General features: G+C 42.1%; 1 protein-coding gene across 1 annotated transcript in view; it reads left to right on the plus strand.

Moving 5' to 3' along the window:
- The window catches only part of LOC117420857 (alpha-1,3-mannosyl-glycoprotein 4-beta-N-acetylglucosaminyltransferase B-like), a 59,431-nt gene that overhangs the window by 13,314 nt on the left and 21,592 nt on the right, over window positions 1-24,525 (plus strand). Inside the window, exons 2-6 of the mRNA XM_059033522.1 lie at window positions 9,382-9,543; window positions 17,994-18,131; window positions 20,538-20,671; window positions 22,066-22,112; window positions 23,312-23,425. Coding sequence (XP_058889505.1) covers window positions 9,382-9,543; window positions 17,994-18,131; window positions 20,538-20,671; window positions 22,066-22,112; window positions 23,312-23,425 — 595 coding nt within the window. The remainder of the gene's footprint in view (window positions 1-9,381; window positions 9,544-17,993; window positions 18,132-20,537; window positions 20,672-22,065; window positions 22,113-23,311; window positions 23,426-24,525) is intronic.

Here is a 24,525-nt window from a genome sequence, read left to right on the forward strand (position 1 = left end):
TTAAATAACTGCAACCTGAATAGGAATTTTGCCACATACCACAAATGATAACATTTCAAATGACGGATGTTCTATGCCCTCATGAGTAAGAGCAAACTCTACCAAAAATGGTAGCAATCCCACGCCTCGCCCTTTAAGATGCGCCCTCTGATAGACTGAGAACCTGTCGAACAGGCCTCTACCAGCGGTGCATTCTCGTCCTGTTTCAGCCATCTCTCGACTGAAGTTAAAATATCTAAATTTGATTCCAAAATGAAGTTGTTAATTAAGACAGATTTGATACAATCCCAGTGATGTAAAATGTTTAAATAAAATCCAACTATGTCTTAGCCCATAGGTATAGCTTTCAAGTTCACCCTTAAGCCAAGCAGACAAACTTTTTGGCTAGTGTCTTTTATGGGCAGCAGTGTGGAGTAGTGGTTAGGGCTCTGGACTCTTGACCAGAGGGTTGTGGGTTCAATCCCCAGTGGGGGACACTGCTGTTGTACCCTTGAGCAAGGTACTTTACCTAGATTGCTCCAGTAAAAACCCAACTGTATAAATGGGTAATTGTATGTAAAAAAATAATGTGATATCTGTATAATGTGAAATAATGTATAATGTGATATCTTGTAACAATTGTAAGTCGCCCTGGATAAGGGCGTCTGCTAAGAAATAAATAATAATAATAAGAAAGATTATTTATCCTGATATACATCATTTGGGTGAGTAATACAACATAAAAACAAGGTGATGCATAGATTTGGTTGGCAGTCTTTAAATTCTGTTGTTCTAGAATTTTATTCAGCAAAAGAAGCTGATGTAAGCTTATGTGTTGTAACATAGCAGGGAAGGGGGTTAAAATCCTCCCTGCGTAAGACTGTGCGCAGGCACATTTTTGCTAGTTTGTTTTATTGTTTGATTGTTTTGCTTTATCGTTTAATTTAATTTTTTAATTGTTTTATTGCTTAATCATCCCCTGCACCTGGTGATTATTATTAAATTAGAGCCAGGTGCAGGGGATAAAACAGAAGCAGTTAGTTTGCTCAAAGCGGCTGTATAGAGCCCGCTTGCGAGGGTGTGCAAGCGCACCAAGGAAGAGAGGTACTGTGAAACCCGTGAAGAGTTGTTTGTGGAAACTGTGTTTATTTTTGTTTAGAGTTGTGTAGCAGGTAAACGGCTTAGCCGTCCTGCATTATAGTTTAGGTTCCGGGGTGTCTAGTTAGTGCTCGTGAGAGCTAGGTGTTTATTTTGTGTTTTGTTTAGTTTTCTTTATTAAAAAAATAGCGCAACTCGCTTCAAAAACTCCATTCCTGTGTTGGGTCTGTGTTTTTAAAGGGGCAGCGAACGTGAGTGGTGCGAGTTCATTCACAGTGTACATATAGCTGGCTCAAATTCAAATATTTGCATTTGTATCAAAAGAGGTTCTCTATGGTATTTGCATGAACGAGAGTAGTCTATGTATACACATTACCCCACAGTGATTAGTACTTTGCAAAATGCTGCAAACACATTATAGACATCACTCTGAAAGTGCAAGCAGAGAACACAATGCCAGATATAAGACACATCAGCTTAGCCAATAGATGTATCCCTAAAATGAAGGCATTACAGTGTTCCACACCTTGTGGTCTGTTGCACACTTTAATACTCCCTGCAAAGACTTCTGCTCAACTTGTGCATGAACAAGTGAGTCTAGTCTGCAGGTGAGCTCCAAATACAGCAAAGTGTTGCTTAAGACTCAAATTTCCAAAATGCAAACTCAAATTGCAGACGTAGCAGGAGAGGCTGAACTGAAACTCGAACCCTGATGAATCATATTCAAGGTCTGTCGATGCAAATGTAGCAGTGGCAGAAATACTGTACAGTAGAACAGCAGCTACCAGTAAGAGATTTCCAAGGAAGTTACAGTAACACTAATACATTTTAAAGTGTAGTGCATTTTATTGAAAATACAGTATGAAGTGAACTTTAGTAAAAGTATAAAATGAACTGCACTTGCAATCTGCATGTCCCATTCTGATCACAGGATTTTTTTGTAAACCACTAAAGCAAGGTATTGAGCAAATCTGAAACACTGATGACTTGCATCCAGTTTGCTCTTCATAAGCCTGTATTATTGTATTCTATTTTTTTTTCAGAATGGTTGAGAAAGTGTTTGCAGTAATGCTGAAATCTGCAGCAACATTTTTATTTTTTTCTGAAGGGGTGCATTATCCTCCTTTTTTTGACCTGGAGAAGATCTGGATGGATCTCAGTATGGAGGGTTGTCTCCTGCTGGGTGGTCTGTACCAGCGCTTTCAATAAGTCTTCCATGATGGTCGATTTCTCTTTTACTTTTTATTTTATTTTCCTTTGGTAGATTTTTATCATCCCACCGCTGCCACTGGATTGCGGTAGCGTGGCTGGCAGTGTGGAAAGAACAAAAGAACAACACGGTTTGAAATTAAATCAAAACAAAGTTTTATTAAACAAACTCCTCCGTTGACCTCTGTTCCCTCAAGGTTTAAATATTCAGCTAATAAACAACTATCAATGATTAAATAAAACACCTGTTCTTAGTGGTTTGTTAGTTAGACCTTATGATATAATTAACACTGATAAGTATCTCCACTGTAATTGCACCCCATTACAGTCCTTTGACACCAACACTGGCATAAATCATGAGAAAATAGCCCTTTTAATACGGAGACTGATATACTCCCTGTTTATCACTCTCCCACAATATATATATATAAAAGTTGACTGGATCCTCCAGTGGAAAAACACTGGGCCCTCAAGTTTTGTTTTTCCTATACTGGGTCAGTTTCAACAACACACAGGATAAAACAACAAAACACAACAGAAGGGAAGTCATTAGCTTTGTAATAACTGTGATTATCAGGGAGAGAGAGTGCCATTTTAACGCAGCAAAAAATGTAATCAAAGCGTAGCAACTGAGAATTGTGATGATCAGAAAACAGCAATTTTTTTTAAATTACAGAAGCCGTCCAGCCGTGTTAAACAAAGGTGGTGTAGTAAATAACAGACTGTCACAAAGACGGCCAGAGTGGGTTGCGTCAGACCAGAAAGGAATTCAAACACAGACGGTGGTGATGATGAGCTGAGTGCAATGGCTACACTCAGCGTTTATTAACAAATAAAAGGTTTGAACAATGGAATACAAAACAGGACACGGCACTATAGCCAAAATAAAGAGACAGACAAAACGGACTAACACTAAACAAACGGTGCACGGACACAAACAAACACGGTGAGAACAAACACTTATCTTTACGATCTTTCACTACTACTTATTCCTCTCTCTCTCACCCGTTCTCCTCTTCCGAACACCCAACCCCGACTGCATGCTACGTGTCTCTATATATACTGTTGTGCTGGGATTCAATTACCAATTAATTATTCACTTGAATCCCAGCACGTGAATTAATTCTGTGCAACCCCGTGCTCACATATTATATTTTAAATGCACGTGCGTGATGTGCAATCCCGTGCCTAAATACAAATATACAATTTAAACACACGTGAAACACAGACCTGTTTATATCCCGTGTACCAATCTATACACCAACATTAACATACGCACGCATACATACAACATAGAACACACAAATGCACACAGGGGCGGGGCACTTTGCCACATATACCCCCCCCTTGTGCGCAGCACACATGGCCTCAACGGCCACCTCCCCCCTTAAAAATCCAGCAGTCCAGGACAAAGTCTCGGGCTGGGAAGGGAGGCTTCAGTAGGCCCATGGCTGGCAATGCTGTCAGCTCCCCTGCCGGTAGTGGCACGGCTGACAGCATGCTGGTCCCGTCCTGCAGCGAAAAAGCTGCGGGGGCGGGTGGTCCCCCGACCTCCCCCTTCTTCGTAGCCGGCAGCTCCCTCCTGTGGGGCTCCGGCCACAAGAACTCCTGCAGCGAAACTGTTGCTGGGGAAAGTGGTCTCCAGACCTCCTCCCCCTTCTTCGTGGCCGGGGGCTCCGGCCACCGTACTCCCTGCGGAGGTACGGGCAGCAGAGGCAGCTCCTGCTCCTCTGCTCCGGGCGGTGGTGGAGGCAGAGGCAGCTCCAGCTCCTCTGCTCCTGGCGGTGGTGGAGGCAGAGGCAGCTCCAGCTCCTCTGCTCCTGGCGGTGGTGGAGGCAGAGGCAGCTCCAGCTCCTCTGCTCCTGGCGGTGGTGGAGGCAGAGGCAGCTCCAGCTCCTCTGCTCCTGGTGGTGGTGGAGGCAGAGGCAGCTCCAGCTCCTCTGCTCCTGGTGGTGGTGGAGGCAGAGGCAGCTCCAGCTCCTCTGCTCCTGGTGGTGGTGGAGGCAGAGGCGATGGGGCTGATGCTGGCCACTCAGAGGGAGGCTGTGGCGGTGCTGGCTCCCTCTGCTGTGGCGGCTGGGCATGTGCGCGCCGTGCTGCCTTCAGCAGCATAGCTAGAGGCTGCTGGGGGACACCAGCATCCTGCCCTTCTCCCCCCCAAAAATTTTCAGGGGGTTGAGCCTGTAACCCCTCCCCTTCCGGCTCTTGGGGCTGAACCAGCAGGCATTTTCCCTCTGCTGGTGGCTTGGGTCCCAGGGCTGTGGAAGCCCCGACTTGCCTCCCTTTGGGCTGTGGACGCACCGACTCCTCCCTTTTGGGCTGTGGACGCACCGACTCCTCCCTTTTGGGCTGTGGACGCACCGACTCCCCCCTCTTGGGCTGTGGACGTTCGGGCTCCCCCCACTCAGGCGTAGGACGTTCGGGCTCCTCCCACTCAGGCGTAGGACGTTCGGGCTCCTCCCACTCAGGCGTAGGATGTTCGGGCTCCTCCCACTCAGGCGTAGGATGTTCGGGCTCCTTCCACTCAGGCGTAGGACGCTCAGGCTCCTCCCGCTTGGGCTGTGGACGCTCAGGCTCCTCCCCATAACTGCGGAAGGGACAGTGGGCGAACAGGTGATCCTGGTCGCAGAGGAGGCACCCCGGCGATGGCTTGTTACATCGCCGTGGATGCCTGGCCCTTAGGCGGCACTCCTCCTCCCTGTCCTTCACCTCTTTATCCGTCTCTGCCTCCCGCTTGGGCTGTGAAGGCAAAACCAGCAGGCATTCACCCTCTGCTGGTGGAGATGGGGACAGCAGGTACTCACCCTCTGCTGGTGGAGATGGGGACAGCAGGTACTCACCCTCTGCTGGTGGTCCTGCTACCTGGGCTGCTGTTCCGTTTATGGTTGCCTCCAGGTAGCTGAGGACAAACTCCACACCTTCCTCCAAGGTGTTTGGGGTGTGTTCCTGCTGATAGGCCTCCCATCTCTCACTGTCCATCATCCACAGGGCCCGGACGACTATGGGCAGAGACTGGGCCTCCAGCCCAGCATTCTCCAGGAACCAGCCCTGCAGTTTGATGGCGTCTTCTGCCATTGACTTTTTTTTTTTTTTTTTTTTTTCCCAAAAACAATATTTGTAATCCTTTTTTTTTTTTAAATCCAGACCCCTCCTGGTCTGACGCTTGGAGGCGCGGCTATCCCACGATGACACCACGTGTCACAAAGACGGCCAGAGTGGGTTGCGTCAGACCAGAAAGGAATTCAAACACAGACGGTGGTGATGATGAGCTGAGTGCAATGGCTACACTCAGCGTTTATTAACAAATAAAAGGTTTGAACAATGGAATACAAAACAGGACACGGCACTATAGCCAAAATAAAGAGACAGACAAAACGGACTAACACTAAACAAACGGTGCACGGACACAAACAAACACGGTGAGAACAAACACTTATCTTTACGATCTTTCACTACTACTTATTCCTCTCTCTCTCACCCGTTCTCCTCTTCCGAACACCCAACCCCGACTGCATGCTACGTGTCTCTATATATACTGTTGTGCTGGGATTCAATTACCAATTAATTATTCACTTGAATCCCAGCACGTGAATTAATTCTGTGCAACCCCGTGCTCACATATTATATTTTAAATGCACGTGCGTGATGTGCAATCCCGTGCCTAAATACAAATATACAATTTAAACACACGTGAAACACAGACCTGTTTATATCCCGTGTACCAATCTATACACCAACATTAACATACGCACGCATACATACAACATAGAACACACAAATGCACACAGGGGCGGGGCACTTTGCCACACAGACCAACAATGAATAACTCACATCTTATCTCTCTGTAAGAGGGTTGGCATTATTGATTTGCTGGGCAGATCCACCAAGATGCAATATCGTGTCAACAGGCATGTCCAACCCCCCCCCCCCCCCCCCCAATTTATTAGGACCTACAACCCCATGTCATACTTTGCATATGCAAATTCTTGAAGAGGCTAATGCAAATAATGCTATGGTAATAAATGGCATTTTCATGGTCCAGGATGGAACAGAATGGTTCCCATGGTTCCAGATGGTACAAGGATTTAGTACCGTTGAGGACCATGGTATTGCTACTGGACAATATATAAGTACCACTGAACAGCATTTGATAAGAGCAGTTCAGATCATAGGTAGAATGAATGGTACAGCAGGACATTACAAAAGTAATAAAAGTAAAGCTTTGATTCTTATGGTATTGTACTGTACGAGTACTGTGGTATACAGGATTAACTAACAGCATGGTTTATGTTTGTGTACAGCCATATAATGTGGAAAACAGGTCTTCACAGTATCAAAGTGGGTGTCGTGACCTAATTTTACATTGTTAAATTGCCATTTGGTTCTGACAGTATTCACAAGTACAAACCATGTAGAATTACAACTACAGGTACAATAATTGGAATCAATGACACATACACATGATTATTTAACCATTACAGGCCCTAAAGCAGGCGTTCAGATGAAGGGGAGTTATTGCCAAGCACAGTTAATATAGGTGGAAAGTTTGGATAAAACATCTTCTACCACAGGTGTAAATCCCTGGAGGTAGACATGGACTGTGTTCCAGCAGCAACCACACCCCTCTTCTCAGCAATCTGAAAAGCAGGTGTGTGAAATAGAGAGAATGCATGCTGCAACAAGTATGTTTCATATATCTGATGAAAAGCAAGTTAGGGACAACGTCATGTCAATTATTGCAAGGTAGACTTGGAACACACTTTTGTTTGACATCAATAATAAAAGCATTAATATTTGACACAAAGGGAATTGTCATTGGGCCAATTGTACCACCACCATCTGGTTATTTAATTATAGATTCATGATTTCCATTACATGAGAGTAGAGTATGTCAATGAAAACAAAATACGCCTTTCTCTTTTCTTCTGCTACAAGAAAGCCTAGTTGACGAAACTGACCTTTTATCCAAACCACAGTACCCTATCTTACTAATCAGAGTAGGGTCCAGTACCATCCGGTTCAAAGTAACAAGAGTCTACAGACATTTTTACTGGTTTTGTAATTTAACCATAAATGTCAAAAGCAAGTTGACATTTTCAGTGTAAAGAAAATAGAAAACCAGCATGAATTTTATCTTACTTATGGTGCTGTCGTCTATATTAAAACATGAAGGTCTTTCTTTTTTTTATTTATTTATTTTTAATTTAGTAATCAGCAATTGATTTTACCCCATTTTGCTTCCAATTTGAAATGTCCAGTTTTTAGGCTCAGCTTACCGCTACCACTCCTGCGCTGACTCGGAAGTGGCGAAGACAAACACACGCTGTCCTCCGAAACGTGTGCCGTCAGCCGACCGCTTCTTTTCACTCTGCAGGCCCGCCATGCAGCCAACCTAGAGCTACAGCGTCGGAGGACAACGCAGCTCTGGGCAGCTTATAGGCAAGCCTGCAGGCGCCCGGCCAATCTACAGGGGTCACTGGTGCGCGGTGAGCCAAGGACACCCTGGCCAACCTAAGCCCTCACCCCCTGGGTGGCGCTCGGCCAATTTTGTGCCACCCCCCGGGAGTTCCCATCCACGGTTGGCAGTGGAATATCCTGGACTCAAACCGGCGACCTCCAGGCTATAGGCAGCATCCTACACTCCACGCGGAGCGCCTTTACCGGACACGCCACTCGGGAGCCCCCTTTCTTTCTTGATGCTTTTCTGGTTTTAGTTTTATATAAGCATCTCTCATAACTGTTGAGTAATAGTGCTATATATTTTAATTCAATAGTGTCTTAGATAAGATCCAGTTATGATCTTTCTGAGTAGTAAAAACAAGATTATAATGATGTTAAACCAGGGATTAGTTTCATTAATAAAACTATATGCGTGTTACTTGCCTTTAGCTTCTCACGTTTGAGTATGACTTACAGCTGTGGCCAAAAGTTCTGCATCACCCTATATAATGAATTAATTTTACTTCATAAAGTCGAATGAAACCTGCTGAATAATGTTACGTTACATTAACATATTGAATTACTGTACATACCGCTTTGTAGTTTTCCCTATACTTAACAAAAAACGTACTGAAAAATGTGACATTTCAAAACATGAAATACTGTACTACTGTACTATTATGGCCTCCGATGGACTTTTACTATATAATTTTGTAGTTTGATTATACAATGTTAAATACAATATATATATATATATATATATATATATATATATATATATATATATATATATATATATATATATATATATATTTAATTTAGTGTGTCCCATTATTATTTTTTTTCTCCCAGTTTAGAATGCCCAATCACTTTTTCCCACATGGCTCAGGAGACCCAATGGTTCCGTGGGTATCCTTAGAGCCCATGACCAAGCCAGCTTCCTTTTTCACCCAGGAACTCTAGAGCAGGTTTTAGGGAGCTACCGACCTCTTTAGGACAAAGGCCAGCCCTGCAGGTGTCTGTCTTTGAGCTCACTGGGTGTCTGGCCAGCAGGGTATGCTGTAGTGCGATGAGGAGAAACAGTCCCTGTTGGTTTTGGCTCCCTGACCCACGGCAGTGCCAGAGGCAATGCGACACTCCCTTTGGAGTCCTCACGCGAACCTGCCTGTGTGACTCACCCTGCGCACCACGCGGCTGCGCTTCTACCAGATAAGCCACTTTGGGGACCCATGTTATTATTTTTTTTATTATGTCTCAATCCTAAAATTCTAGGTGATGCTAAACTTTTGGCCATAACTGTTGCATTGCGAGAAAGATGATTCATCTTGAAGTAAAATGAGTACTGTGCAGGGAAACAAAATTAACTTTATCAATAGTGTATTTAAACGTTAAATCAAGCGTACAAATAAATAAACTGACTCCTGAGTGGATGGAAGCCTAAATTTAAAAAAAACAAAACGATAATAACCTGGAATATTGGCTTGTGGATAATGGAAGATAAATGAATGTCTTTATAGCAAAGCTAAGCCAATTAGGGCTACTGATTGCTCCTTTTCGTATTTTCAATTATTAAAAACCGGAGGCTTCAATATGTTAAACCAGAAACTGGAAACAACAGACCTAATTAAAGTATGTGTGTATATGTGTGTTTTTCAGATACTGGAGAGGAGGAGGTGCGGTCTCAGTTTCTAGAGCTACAGAGGAGGCTGCAGACAGCAGAAGCAGTGAACCAGAGAGCATCGCAAGAGCTCACCATTATTCTGCAAAGCATCAAACGCATCATTGCTGAGAAGCGGAGTGCCACCCGCAACCAGACCGGTAAACTAATTTCTTATTGTTTTAACAGAAATGGCCCTGCTGTCTAGGAGGAAAATAGCCTGTTGTGTCCAGTTGACAGCCATAGACAAAGGCCATGCTGTAAATAAAATGTTCTTAAGGCATTATACCAAGGGTCTATTCAATTAATTTAACCACTGGTGAGTCTAAATACTGCAACCAATTAAATAACCAAACCTGGGATTTTGCTTACATTTAAAGACTAAACTACTGTTAGTTCTCACAAAGTGACCTTCTTTTAATGATTTAAACAAAGGTATTGTATATAAAAAATGAACTTAAAGTTAAAGTCCCTGTGACAGGGATGACCGGTGGTCTGACGTCAGGCAGGAGCAGGAACAAAAATACTGACACCGGGGAGTACTGCAGCTCAGGAAGGCTTGCGCCGCAGTTTTTATTAACAAACAAAAATAAATAAAATATTCAGACACAAAACACTGTGCTCACCGAGCAAAATAAAAGAGTAAACAAAAACAAATCTCGAACACAAAATCAACAATAAATAATAAATAAACCATACAGGTCAGGCTGGGCAGTCGCTTGCACTGTTCCTGTATGTTATAATTTAGTTTCGTTTTCACACGATCGCTCTCGCTCTCGCTCTCTCCGCTCCTACAACACCCACCCCGAGCTAGAGAGCTGCAGGCTTTTTATAACAGGTGACCATCTCCCAATTAGCAACAAATTAAATCACCTAATTAATTCGGGAGATGGCCACCTTCTGCACGAGTTTTAATTATGTTGTGGATGGGGCTACCCATCCACGCTAAACAAAACAAACCGGCTACGCCGTCAAAATACAAACAATAAAACATACGGCGCTCGCCGACATAAATACAATAAATCATAATAAACAAAAAACAATAATCTGCACAGGGGCGGAGGGGACTCCGTTCTAAAAATAAACAAAACAATGTACAGGGCTGCTCGCCCTGTTACAGTCCCTTAAGAAAAAACATGTCAACCTTTTCATTCCAGTTGGAGGCGGGTCTGCCACATTTTACCTTCATTGGGCTTGTGTAATTTATATACTGTTGTGATGGGGTGCCAGCTCGCCCCTATAAATTGTGTTTTGTTGTTGTTGTTATTTTTACTGTTTTCATTATGTTTTTGTGATTCTTGGTTTGTTTTGGATTGGCAGGGAGGGGGTTAAATTCCTCCCTGTAAAATGCATGTGAGAATGTGGCTGGAGCCTTAAGTGTTTAATTGTTAATTATTAGTTAATTGGGCTCCAGCCACAGACTATAAAAGACAGCTGAAACCCTTTGTTAGAGAGAGGAGTTTTGGGTGAGTTTGTTGGTTGGTTGGTTGGTTGGTTGGTTGGTTGGTTGGTTGGTTGGTGTGCTGTGCTGTGCTGTGCTGTGCTGTGCTGTGCTGTTTAGTTTTGGAGAAAGAAACTGTAGTGAAGGCTAATGCCCAGCCTGCATTTCTGTATTTTGTTTGAACCTTTTTGTTGGCCCTTGGGCCTGTTTATTTGATTATTTTTTGTTGAATAAAGATCATTATTTTGCCCCTTCCACTGTCTCTGAGCCTCAAACCTCTGTCATCCTGCCACAACTGTGAATAAAGTTTATTTAAGTGAAACTTTTTTAATTCCGCTTTTGTTCCAGAGCCATCTTTGTACTGTGCATTTCCCCAAGAAAACTTTATTCACAGTATAGACATTACAGAAGGGCAGTTAAGAGTTTAACAAGAGGGTCACATGTATTACAGGAAAAACAAGTGTTTTTTTATTTAAAATTAAATAATAAATAAGGAAGTTGGTCTTTAATATCACTTCAGAATATTTTGAGGTGGTCAGCTGGGTATTGGCATTCAGGTTTTCCTGCAGGGGTTTACTCTGGGAGTAAATACACAACTCCAGGAGTAAACACATATACACCAATATAGGGTCTGACTCATCCATTTAAGCTTTTGGTTGCTGTTATGTTAGAATGTTCATTTTGTTGAAATCAGTTCTTAGTTAGGGATAGGGTTAGCGTTAGTGTTAGTTCATAACAATGTAGTACAGTTTTACTACCGTCTTTCTGCACCAGTTAATGCCCCCACTGGCCTTAAGTTTACAGAAATGGAAACTCAGACATATATTAACAATTCCTATGATTAGGCTAGGTTTAGGAAATACAAACAATATATTCCAGGAGCAATACTTTATGTACATTTGTTTCAAGGGCGAATATTCCCGGACATTGTGAGAAAGGAGTGACTAGATTCTGCACAGAAGTGCTGTAGGTGAGTCCAAATACACCTGAAGCCACAAGTTCACTGGAGCATTCTTCACCAGACGAGACCTGAAAGGCAAGAAGTTATGTGTGTGTTCAGAGGTAGTTTAAACTCAAGGAACTGCCAGGAATGAAGACTTCCACATCAGCTTAAGCATACCCTGTAAGACTGAAACTCCCACCACAGTTTCTCAGCTGTTCTTTTCCCCTGTAGAATCTGGTGCCTGTGTACTTATTTGCTGTCTTGTTACAGGTATTACATTATGTATTTCTTTTCCTTAACAAATATTTGCCTTTCATCCACTCAAACCCTATTTTTTTCTTATATATTTTTGTATCTGTGTTAACTTAGTACAACTTGAGTGTTTGTACACACCCATAGCTGTAGGGAATGAGGAATGAGCTCAATCCAAATAATAGTTTTCCCCAGCTGTCCGGTTTTGTTTGTTAAAAGCAGGTGGTGAGTTCTTTGCACGAGAACATACAATAAAACTGGAGACAATGAATCGGGTAACACAATTAGCCAAAAAAAAAAAAAATTAAAGACTAAACAAAACCTAATTGAAGTACTGTATCCTCAGTTTGGACATCTCAGACTGTTAAAACACACATTCTATATCCTGATGTAATAATCAAGGTACCATTACCTAGTGAGTGCTACCCACTTGTTTATTGTGTTTTCAATCATTTCTAGTGGTTCTTACTGCAATGACCTGTTTAAATTCTGTTTTATTAAAGAAAAGAACACAGCTTGGCTCCAGTGCTCCAGGTATTATGTTACTAGTAGCTTGTGGTAGAGTATTATTAGGAACGTTGTTGTATTTAGTGAACTCTGTCTACCTGAAGTCTGGAATTGTCGTACGGCAATTCCAGACTCAGTGTGCAAGGTGCAATAGGGAATGCACGCGACCGTTTTTTTTCTTCTTAGATGTGCGTTAAAATCGGATGCATGATCGGATTCTGTGTGCAATGGCCTTTATACTAATATATTATTGCACTTCCTTATGTTCTTCTCGTCATCAGCATTCTGGCACAGTGGGTGTGTTATCATTTTGTAGCCATCGGCTTCAGGATACAAGGGCGGCATTGTTTGGTGGACATGATCAAAATCCAATCACGTAGACAGGTCCTAATAAAGTGGCCAGGACAGTGTATGTTTATTATTATTATTATTATTATTTATTTCTTAGCAGACGCCCTTATCCAGGGCGACTTACAATCGTAAGCAAATACATTTCAAGTGTTACAATACAAGTAATACAATAAGAGCAAGAAATACAATAACTTTTGTTCAAGCAAAGTACAAGTGTGACAACCCACAATTCAATAATACAGCAGATAATAGTGATAGTTACATCAGGATATGATTAAATAGTGATAGTTACATCAGAATATGATTAAATACAAAGTACTACAGGTTAAACACTTGGCAGATTACAGTATTCTGAAGTACAGGATTAAATGCAGTAAAATAGGGGGCAGATAAGAGCAAAATAAAGCACATTTACATGAAGGGTGATAGTGTCCCAGGATACAAACAGAGGAGTTCTACAGGTGCTGTTTGAAGAGGTGAGTCTTAAGGAGGCGCCGGAATGTGGTCAGGGACTGGGCAGTCCTGACATCTGTAGGAAGGTCATTCCACCACTGCGGAGCAAGGGTGGAGAAGGAGCGGGCTCTGGAGGCAGGGGAGCGTAGCGGAGGTAGAGCTAGTCTTCTAGTGCAGGCGGAGCGGAGAGGTCGAGTGGGGGTGTAGGGAGAGATGAGGGTCTGGAGGTAGCTGGGTGCAGTCTGGTCAAGGCATCTGTAGGCTAGTACAAGAGTCTTGAACTGGATGCGAGCGGTGATCGAGAGCCAGTGGAGCGAGCGGAGTAGTGGAGTAGCGTGGGCGAAGCGAGGCAGAGAGAACACCAGGCGGGCAGCAGAGTTCTGGATGAGCTGGAGCGGACGGGTGGCGGACGCAGGGAGGCCAGCCAGGAGGGAGTTGCAGTAGTCTAGGCGGGAGAGTACCAGGGCCTGGACCAGGAGCTGGGTAGCATAGTTGGTGAGGAAGGGTCGGATTCTTCGGATGTTGCTCAGGAAGAATCGGCAAGTGCGTGCCAGAGTGGAGATGTGCTGGGAATAAGAGAGGCAGGGGTCCAGGGTGACTCCAAGGTTCTTAGCTGAGGAAGAGGGAGAGAGTGTGGTAGATTCCAGAGGAACAGAGATAGAGAGATCAGAGGAGGGGGAGGAGGAGGGAAAGAAAAGGAGGTCAGATTTAGAGAGGTTGAGTTTGAGGTGATGCGAGTGCATCCAGGAGGAAATAGCAGACAGACAGGTAGCGATACGGGAGGAGATGGTGGAGTCAGAGGTGGGGAAGGAGAGGAAAATCTGAGCATCATCAGCATAGAAATGGTATGAGAAACCATAGGATGCGATGAGGGGGCCCAGGGAGCGGGTGTAGAGAGAGAACAGGAGAGGACCCAAGACTGACCCTTGGGGGACTCCAGTTAAGAGAGGGTGAGGTGTGGAGGTTGCTCCACGCCAGGTTACCTGGTAAGTGTGGTTGGAGAGGTAGGAGGAGAACCAGGCCAGAGCAGTGCCAGAGATCCCCAGGTCAACAAGAGATGATAGTAGAATAGAGTGATCAACAGTGTCAAAGGCAGCAGAGAGGTCGAGGAGAATTAGGACAGAGGAGAAAGAGGCAGCTCGGGCACACTTAAGTGAGTTGGTGACAGACAGGAGGGCGGTTTCAGTGGAGTGGGCAGAGCGGAAGCCAGATTGGAGAGGGTCAAGCAGAGAGTGGTTGGACAGGAAAGCAGAGAGCTGGCGGTGTACAGTCCGCTCGAGGGTTTTGGAGAGGAAGGGTAGGAGGGAGACAGGACGGTAGCTCTGGAGGGAGGTGGGGTCGAGGGTAGGTTTTTTGAGGAGGGGAGTGATAGAGGCTTTTTTGAAGGCAGAGGGAAAGATACCAGAAAGTAGAGAGGTGTTGAGGAGGGAGGAGATGAAGGGGAGTAGAGCAGGAGCAGCAGCTTGAAAGAGGTGAGTGGGGAGGGGGTCCAAGGCACACGTGGTGGGTTTGTGACCCTGGAGCAGAGAGGAGAGGTCAGAGTCTGAGTGGGGCAAGAAGGTGGAGAAGGAGGGCGAGTTAGTAGGGGATGTAGTGGGTGTAGGGGTTGGAGCAGGAGGGGGTGCGGGGGAGGGAGAGGTGTTAAAGAGTTTGCGGATATCTGAGATTTTAGAAGAGAAGAAGGAGGCAAAGTCATCAGGGGAGATAGAGGAGGGAGGAGGAGGGGGGGAGGGTTTGGGAGGGTTTAGGAGGGAGGAGAAGGTAGAGAATAGTTTACGTGGGTTGTTAGTGGAGGCTTGGATTACAGATTGGAAATAAGCACATTTAGCAGAGGAGAGAGTAGAGGAGAAGGAGGAGAGGAGAGTGCGGTAAAGGTCTAGGGCAGCAGGGAGTTTGGTTCTCTTCCATTTCTTTTCAGCAGATCGCAGTGTGATTCTTGCCGAGCGGAGAGCAGAGGAGAGCCAGGGATGGGGAGGGGAGGGGCGAGCAGGTCGGGAGGTGAGGGGACAGAGGGAGTCGAGGGAGGAGGTGAGTGAGGAGAAGAGAGTGGAGGTAGCAGAGTCTACGGAGAGTTGTGAAAAGGAGTCGATAGGAGGGAGGTGAGAGAGAGCAGTGGAGGCAAGGACAGAGGGGGAGAGAGAGCGGAGGTTACGGCGAGAGGTGATAGTGGGGGTAGGAGGAGCAGGGAGAGGGGGGAGAGACAGAGAAAAAGAGATGAAATAGTGATCAGAGAGGTCCAGGGGGGTGACAGAGAGGGTGGAGGGGCAGCAGGCCCTGGAGAAGGTGAGGTCCAGTTGACGGCCAGCTTTGTGGGTAGGAGGGGACGGAGAGAGACAGAAGTCGAAGGAGTGAAGGAGAGGGAGGAATCCAGCAGAGTGGCTGGGGTTGGAGAGATGGATGTTGAAGTCACCCAACAGGACAGTCGGGGTAGACAGAGAGGGGAGGGAGGAGAGTAGATAGTCGAGTTCATCCAGAAAGTGAGTGAGAGGCCCAGGGGGGCGGTACAGAACAATGAGCAGGAGTTGACAGGGAGAGGTTAGTTGGACTGCATGAAATTCAAAGGTATTGACAGAGAGTGAGGTGAGATCGGAGGGGACAGAAAAGAGTAAGGAGGGAGAGAGGAGAAGACCCGTCCCACCTCCCCGTCCAGTGAGACGCGGGGTATGAGACAGGACGTAGAGAGAGGACAGGGCAGCAGGAGTAACAGTGTTATCAGGGGACAGCCAGGTTTCAGTGAGAGCAAGGAAATCGAGCGAGAGGTGGGAGGCAAAGGCAGAGATGAAATCAGCTTTGTTAGCAGAAGAGTGACAGTTCCAGAGTGCACCAGAGAGTGTGCGGGAGGGGGGGAGAGGCAGAGAAATGAGGTTAGAGGGGTTGGAGGAGCAGCAGCGGAGGGAGGGCAGAGGACGAGGACGGGAGGACAGAACAGGGATGTGAGAGACAGTCATAGCAGGACAAGCAAGACAAAAGGCACAGTAGGAGCAGTAGGGTGGAGGGTACAGACCAGACTAGTAGATAGCTTCTTCTAGAGGCCCGTTAGGTTTGGATCTAGTTGAACAGCGTCTCAGCGCAGGCCTCCCCTCGCTGGACTCCCACAGCTAGACTCCCGGCTCTTTTGTTGAGGCTCTTCTGTTTGCTGGCGCTTCGTGCTGGCGCTGTAATAAGTTGCTTGATTAAATGTTACACCTGCTTGGCAAAAGAACCAACTAAACTGTGTGGAAACCAATCAAATAGCAAAATCAAGTGCTAATCAATTTAGCCACTCACCTGGTACTACTCACACACTAACTCAGCCAATTCAAACACCACCTTACAATGTCACCAAATGTAGTTAGTTAAAATTACTAGAAGCAGGAACTTATCTAATCTGCCTCTGTCCCTGCTTACCGTAGACTGGTTTAAAAGGATTGTATTGAGCCCTGCATTATCTCAGCACCCCCATGAGATGTTTAAAATGATCTCCAAGCTCATCTGGAAATGTGAGTTCATGCAGAACTCCAGCGAAGGACATCAGCATTGCCAAGTGGTCAACTGGCCCGGGCCAGAAAGTTTGCAGAAATTGGATAGCAGAATAAACCACTGCTTGCTGTCCATGTTAAGAGCATTAAGAGTCTAGGAATGTCCTAATCCAACCTTTGTCTGGTTTCAATCCCATTAGCTGCATTTGGTCTTCTCCCATTCTTACTGCAATTTCAGAAGTCTGGTGTGAGGTTTCCTACAGTGTGTGCTTCAACATTAAATATCCTAATCATTAATCTTGTTGACTGCTTGACTGCTTGGACCCTTCAGGGTCAGTCTCAGGAACTCTACATGTCTGAATGGGAATCTTGTTCCTGGTTCAAATATATTTGAAGTATTTTTTTATTTTTTTTTAATTGAATGTACTGCACAGAACATTTTTTTAAACTTGATTTTATTATCAATTTAGATATGTATTTAAATAATTCAGATTATTGATTATAATTTGATATCCTTACTTATATTTAAGAATCATAGACTAATATTTGTGAATAAAGACACAGAAGTAAGATTCCTGTTTTATTGCAAACTAAACCAGTGTAGTCTGACTACAAACATGTAATGTTATATGATATTTGTATTTGTTGTACTTGTAGTGTAACTTTAATGGTTGCATTCCCCTTTGCATTAATGTCAAATATAAATTTGAAGTAAAAAATTATTGAGCAGTATTTACAGAATGCACTGTTTTCTGAGGTACAGTAGTAACCCTTTACAGTAAGCAATGGGCTGCTTTCTGACTTACAGAACAAACCAGTCTGTAACACCTATTAACTTATTATTATTATTATTATTATTATTATTATTATTATTATTATTATTATTATTATTATTTATTTCTTAGCAGACGCCCTTATCCAGGGCGAAATACAATTGTTACAAGATATCACATTATTTTTACATGCAATTTCATTATTTCCTTCTGCTTCATTGTAAGCCAAACGTGCAGTTAGGAAATGTAAAACACTGTGGGTGCAGTTATTTGGCTTATTAAAAATGCCCAAATGTGGTGTTTTTCAAGATGAATGACGCAGCTCTCCACCTTTTAAATTAACTTTTAATTCCATTACATTACATATACATTGCAAAAATAACACCTCCTTTATTATTCTTGTTTACATTTGTTTTTTTTTTCTTTGTTACAGAAGAGACCAAGAAAAATGTCAACGTCACTGAAAACCATAAATATCATTTATCGAATATTTACTACTACCTGCCTCATCTGACTCAAAGTGAGGACAGCTTGCGTCCAAATGTAGCCATTGGCCAAGGGAGAACTAATGGTAAGAGAATGGAAATAATGATTCCTGGTGCCGCATTTGATGAAGTATAAACTGCCATTTTTTACTACTTGTGTGAGTCTTCCCAAGCATGCCTCACTGGTTTGAAATAAAACATAAGAACATAAGAAAGTTTACAAACAAGAGGAGGCCATGCGGCCCATATTGCTCGTTTGGTTGTTAGTAGCTTATTGATCCCAGAATCTCATCAAGCAGCTTCTTGAAGGATCCCAGGATGTCAGCTTCAACCAAATTACTGATAAGTTGGTTCCATACCCTCACAATTCTCTGTGTAAAAAAGTGCCTCCTATTTTCTGTTCTGAATGCCCCTTTATCTAATCTCCATTTGTGACCCCTGGTCCTTGTTTCTTTTTTCAGGTCAAAAACGTTGACATTGTCAATACCTTTTAGGATTTTGAATGCTTGAATCAGATCGCCGCGCAGTCTTCTTTGTTCAAGACTGAATAGATTCAGTTCTTTAAGCCTGTCTGCATACGACATGCCTTTAAAACCCGGGATAATTCTGGTCGATCTTCTTTGCAGCAATATCCTTTTTGTAGCGAGGTGACCAGAACTGAACACAATGTTCTAGATAAGGTCTTACTAATGCATTGTAAAGTTTCAACATTACTTCCCTTGATTTCAATTCAACACTTTTCACTATATATCCGAGCATTTCTGAGTCAACATAAACTCCTAGGTCTTTTTCATAGATTCCTTCTTCAATTTCAGTATCTCCCATATGATATTTATAATGCACATTTTTATTGCCTGTGTGCAGTACCTTACACTTTTCTCTATTAAATGTCATTTGCCATGTGTCTGCCCAGTTCTGAATGCTGTCTAGATCATTTTGAATGACCTTTGCTGCTGCAACAGTGTTTGCCACTCCTCCTTTTTTTGTGTCGTCTGCAAATTTAACGAGTTTGCTTACTATACCAGAATCTAAATCATAAATGTAGATTAGGCATAGCAGAGGACCTAATACTGATCCCTGTGGTACTCCACTGGTTACCTCGCTCCATTTTGAGGTTTCTCCTCCAATCAGTACTTTCTGTTTTCTACATGTTAATGCATGCATTTCCTTGAATCCCTACTGCGTTCAGTTTGAGAATTAATCTTTTATGCGGCACTTTGTCAAAAGCTTTCTGGAAATCCAAATAAACCATGTCATATGCTTTGCAATTATTGTCGATGTTGCATCCTCAAAAAATCAAGCAGGTTAGTTAGACACAATCTCCCTTTCCTAAAAGCATGGTGACTGTCTGCCAGGATACTGTTACCATATAAGTAATTTTCCATTTTGGATCTTATTATAGTTTCCATAAATTTACATATAATAGAAGTCAGGCTTATTGGTTTGTAGTTATCTGGTTCGGTTTTGTCTCCATTTTTGTGGATCAGTATTACGTTTGCAATTCTCCAGTCTGTTGGTACCAGCTCATAGAGCATTGAACTCCAGCAAAGAGACAGTACATTTAAAAGGTTAAGGCCCCCAAAAATGAGGGCACTGTTTACAAAACTTATTTGGTTCATAATAACACCTAGGTTTCTAGCAGAAGGAGAAGGAGAAAGATTGGAGCGAGATAAAGAGGTCAGAGGAAACGTAGAAGGAAAGTAAAGGAGGTCAGATTTTGAAAGGTTAGGTTTGAGGTGATGTGAATGTGTCCAAGATGAGATTGCTGAGAGATAATCTGAAATGCAGGAGGAGATAAAAGTACCTAGTGAGCGGGTATAGAGTGAGAACAGAAGGGGTCCTAGAGAGAGAGTCATGCCAGGAAAGCTGAAAACAATGGCATTGCCTGAGATTCCTAGATTAGAGAGAGAGGAAAGGATTAAGTAATTTATCTATCTGAAGAATGTTGTTAGGGAATAAATATGTTTTGTATGCATGACATAGTACTAGACTGTTTTTAGTGAACACACATTTTATTTAAATGAATTGTAGCTAACAAAATAATTCCATACATCTTACACATTTTACACTTACATTAGCTCCATACAGTTTAAAACAGATGTCTGGTACTGCACTGGGTTAAATAACCTTCCCAGTGTGCTTGCCTGGCCTTACAGGAAGTCAGCTACTGCTTTACTTCCTTGTTCATTTCACCCCAGCAGTGTCTTCTGGGTCAAAGTGTGTTACTGGCTGAAAGCATGACAGTGAATAGGGGAAGCAGCTTTTTGGTTATTGACAGGAAAGAAGCCAGTGAATGGGTGGGGACACTTCCAAGAAGCATGGCTTGCAAACAGATTTATTTAGCCTGGAGTACCAAATGAAAATACATTCTTGTAAAAAGAGTGAATGTTAATAGATATGCACAAGGTAACTAACACCCCTTAGTTGTGAACTCCTACTTGCATGGAAACTAGGAAAACATGCATTTATCAAGTCTAGCATTGTTTTTGCAGTCTCCCTGGTGCTGGGTATTCCCACTGTGAAGAGGGTGAAGCAGAACTACCTGATGGATACGTTGAACTCCCTTGTATACGAGCTGTCCCAGGAGGAGAGGAGCGATTGTTTAATCATAATCTTCGTTGCCGAGGTCAGTTACCACTGAAATGCTACTCGGCACAAATGGCCGGGCACAATAGAAAGCTGTGCACACAGAAATACCTTAATCAAGTATGAGAAGGCCAGGTGGGGAGGCTTTGCACAGATCGCCTCTTATAGGGGATCCGATATGGGTGTCTTGGATGGTGTCAGCATTCAGATACCTGTTAATGTCTGAAAGCCTGGTGAATAGGTTGATAGATAACTGCCAGCAGACACTTACTGGATCTTATTTAATTGCTGAATAGATCGACCCTCAGCAAGGACATTCGACAGGGGTTTGTTCAATTTAAAGGTGCAGTACTGGTTGCTAGGAATTAAAAATCTACCATTATAACACCCAAAAGTGTCCCAAACCTTAAGCAGCATCAGAACCAGCATTGAAACACTACTGTATGAATACTGCCTAGTGTTTCATTTCTTAAACTTTTACTTAAGTTAATACATTTTGAATTAACCTATGTTATCTTATAAAAATAAAAAAAACATTACAAAACTAAAGGATAAATAATACAGTACTAACTTAGTAATATATGACTATATTTAATAAAAAAAAAAAAAAAAAAAGGTTTCTAGTTGTTTTGAAGCCCAAAACTACAGTATGCTTCAGAATTTTCAGATTTTTTCCATTTTGTGCCGATTTTCCTAAAAAATACAACAAATGTGAATTTTTAAAGTGCTTTTGTGTGAAGATGTCTCAGAGCAAAGTACATATTGAACACAAAACTACTGTAAGGGCAAAAACAAATTAAAGCAAAAACATACACAAATTACTTTTTAAAGGAAGAACATGTTCCAGTAAGCCAGCATGTAATGTAAAGGAATGCCCCAGTTATTCAGAGGAAATGTTTAATTGTGTTACATGTAGAGCAACATGAGAGGCCTGCTCCATACCGGAGAAACCATTAGAAATGAAATATTCAAAGCTCCTTGCTCAGTAATGTTTATCTTTCCTTTTTTAATTATTATTATTTATTTTTTATCTGATGTATGAAATAGCTTAATGTTTAAAGATTAAATAGATCTGCTGGGGTTACGTTTGTGATTTCTAAGCGATGACTGTTTTTTTTCTTCTTTGGATCAAAGAACTCATTTTCACCACTCTGAACAATATATACATATTTTTTAATTCCTTCTTTATTTATTATTGTCATTACAGAAATGTCAATAGAGCAGTAAAGGTTGAAATTATTATTATTTCATATATCATATATTAGAAACTACAGCATAGGAACATTTAAAAAAGACAAACAGTCATGCATTGAAATATGATAGATTTGGGAGCTCATCTTTAATATTCATAACTTGAGCCTTCAGACAGACATGTCTAAAGCATGCATCAGTTATTAACAGATTTCATCTTCACCATTGTGTTTCTTCTTTCAGGCAGATGTGCAGTATGTTAATAGCTTAGCAGCTGATATAAAAAAGGGGTATGTAACGTTTTCTGATTCATGTAATATGTGTTTATAGTGCTCCAATCAGCAGGATAAAACAGTGCCCCCTGTAGGCCACACGGGAACATGTGACAATGTGGAGCACAGGGGTAACAATGAGACAGTAGAATGAATGGACAGCAGCTTTCCAGGTGAAAGGGTGGGGATACAGGGCTTTCTGTGCTTGTAGTATGACTGCAATCGCAAATAATCATTGTAAACATTTTCACATGGAATTTCTTAAAAATGGCACTGATGTTTTTAGCGCCTAATTCGTTTTTTTATTTAGAAATGTGTAATAAAGTAGAACCTGTCATGTACAATTTAATTGGTTTCAGGGGTCCATCGCCTATGTGAAGATATCATATTGTATTTCATCTTCATAAAAACCATGCAGTCTGTTACATAAATTCCATGGAAATGTAAAAATAAATACATTTTGTGAATTCAGAGAGTTTTGGTATGTACAGACCTAAAAAGCATGAAATTTCAGAGCAGATCTTATTAATTACCTTTACAAGGAACAAATTATTTAAAGACAAGTACAGTGCTTGGCTTTGCTGAATATTTCACCAGGACACCAATCTACTGTATTGTATATTGCATTCCTTTTTGTCCGGTTGAAATGTGACATAAATTACGAATAAATACCCATTAGGCTGGATGCCACTTGGCTGTAACTCACTTAGTTAGTTATTTGATTGATAGGTCAGTACCTGTGAACACTATTGGTGTTTTAATGAAAAGTACATTCCCAGGTATACAGAATGCCTGGGAAAAGAGACATTTCTCATTGGCCAGTATGACTAATTAACCTCCAAAATTCCAACGTGCTGATACCCTTGAAAATAACAAAATCACTCTGGAACAGACTCACATATTGTGATTCTATTTCCACAGCAACATTTTCACCCTCTAGCATTTGTAATGTTTTCAAGAAAATGTATAAAAATATGAGAAAGATGAGTTCATACAGTATGGAGTTTTTTTTAAATTTTTTTTATGGAGTAGCATCACTATGTTACATAGCATGTGCAAATACTGTGTTGGTTTTGTTCCTGAACGGCTCAATGGTAATAGCAGGGTTCACTTGGTTAAGATGACACAATGTGTACACAATGGGAATACAACAAAGATTTGTATTATATCAGTTGCAAAGGAACTGCCAGTACTGGAAATCATTGTTATTCACACAGCTTCCCAAGTGAAGTGCAGTCCGGACTCCTAGAAGTAGTCTCTCCTTCCCCAGGCTTCTACCCCAGTTTCACAGACTTGAAGGAAACATTTGGGGACACACAACAAAGAGTGAAGTGAGTATTGACCAGAGATTGCCAAGGCATATTATTATTATTATTATTATTATTATTATTATTATTATTATTATTATTATTATTATTATTATTATTATTATCATTTATTTATTAGGAGACACCCTTATCCAGGGCGACTTACAATTGTTACAAGATATCACATTATTTTTACATACAATTACCCATTTATACAGTTGGGTTTTTACTGGAGCAATCTAGGTAAAGTACCTTGTTCAAGGGTACAGCAGCAGTGTCCCCCACCTGGGATTGAACCCACGACCCTCCGGTTAAAAGTCCAGAGCCCTAACCACTACTCCACACTGCTGCCCTATATATGTGTGTTTGACCCAAATTCCAAAAATAGTGTATTAATTAAAAATGTATATATACATAACCCCCTTCCATAATATATGTATTACATGACTAATTACCCATAACAGACAATCATGTTTATATAATACGCTAATTAATTATTGTAACTTCCTCTGTTATATTTGCTTCTTTTTAAATACAATCTGACAATATATATGGATTAATAATATATTGAGACTTTTTTAGACTTTAAAGAGGAAATCTCACAGGGGCTTTTGAAGATCAGTTATAATTGTACAACAATATATGACTTGCATTATGCACATATTAATAGGTGATCTCTCTACGCACTACAGCATCATTTTCCAGTAGGATTCTAGGAAAAAGAAGCACGTGGATCTTCTTGAAACTTCCCTACTTAATTATTCTAATAAGCTAATAACACCGCAGAAATGGAGAGAGTCCCATTTAGCAGTGTGACCTCCTCAGGTGTGCCTAATTAAGATCATAGTACAATCTGGAATGGCTCAAATTGCTGTGCAATGGCAGTTGTTTTGTCATCCCTACTCTTTTCATCAAATTTGATAATTTATAACTTTACAGGCTATTCAAAATAAATTGACCCACATAGGAAGGTGCTCAAAAAGCGTGAGGAGAGTCTATTTAAAAAAGAAGTCAGAGGAACAGTAGAACTTTATTTTAAATAAGATTTAACGGTTAAAAGCTAATTACAAATGTCAAATGGAGTTCTCAAGAGCGGTAACAAGAAAGACAGACGTGTGTAATGT

The sequence above is a fragment of the Acipenser ruthenus genome, chromosome 1, assembly GCF_902713425.1.
Source record: "Acipenser ruthenus chromosome 1, fAciRut3.2 maternal haplotype, whole genome shotgun sequence".
In the NCBI taxonomy this organism is placed as follows: Eukaryota; Metazoa; Chordata; class Actinopteri; order Acipenseriformes; family Acipenseridae; genus Acipenser; species Acipenser ruthenus.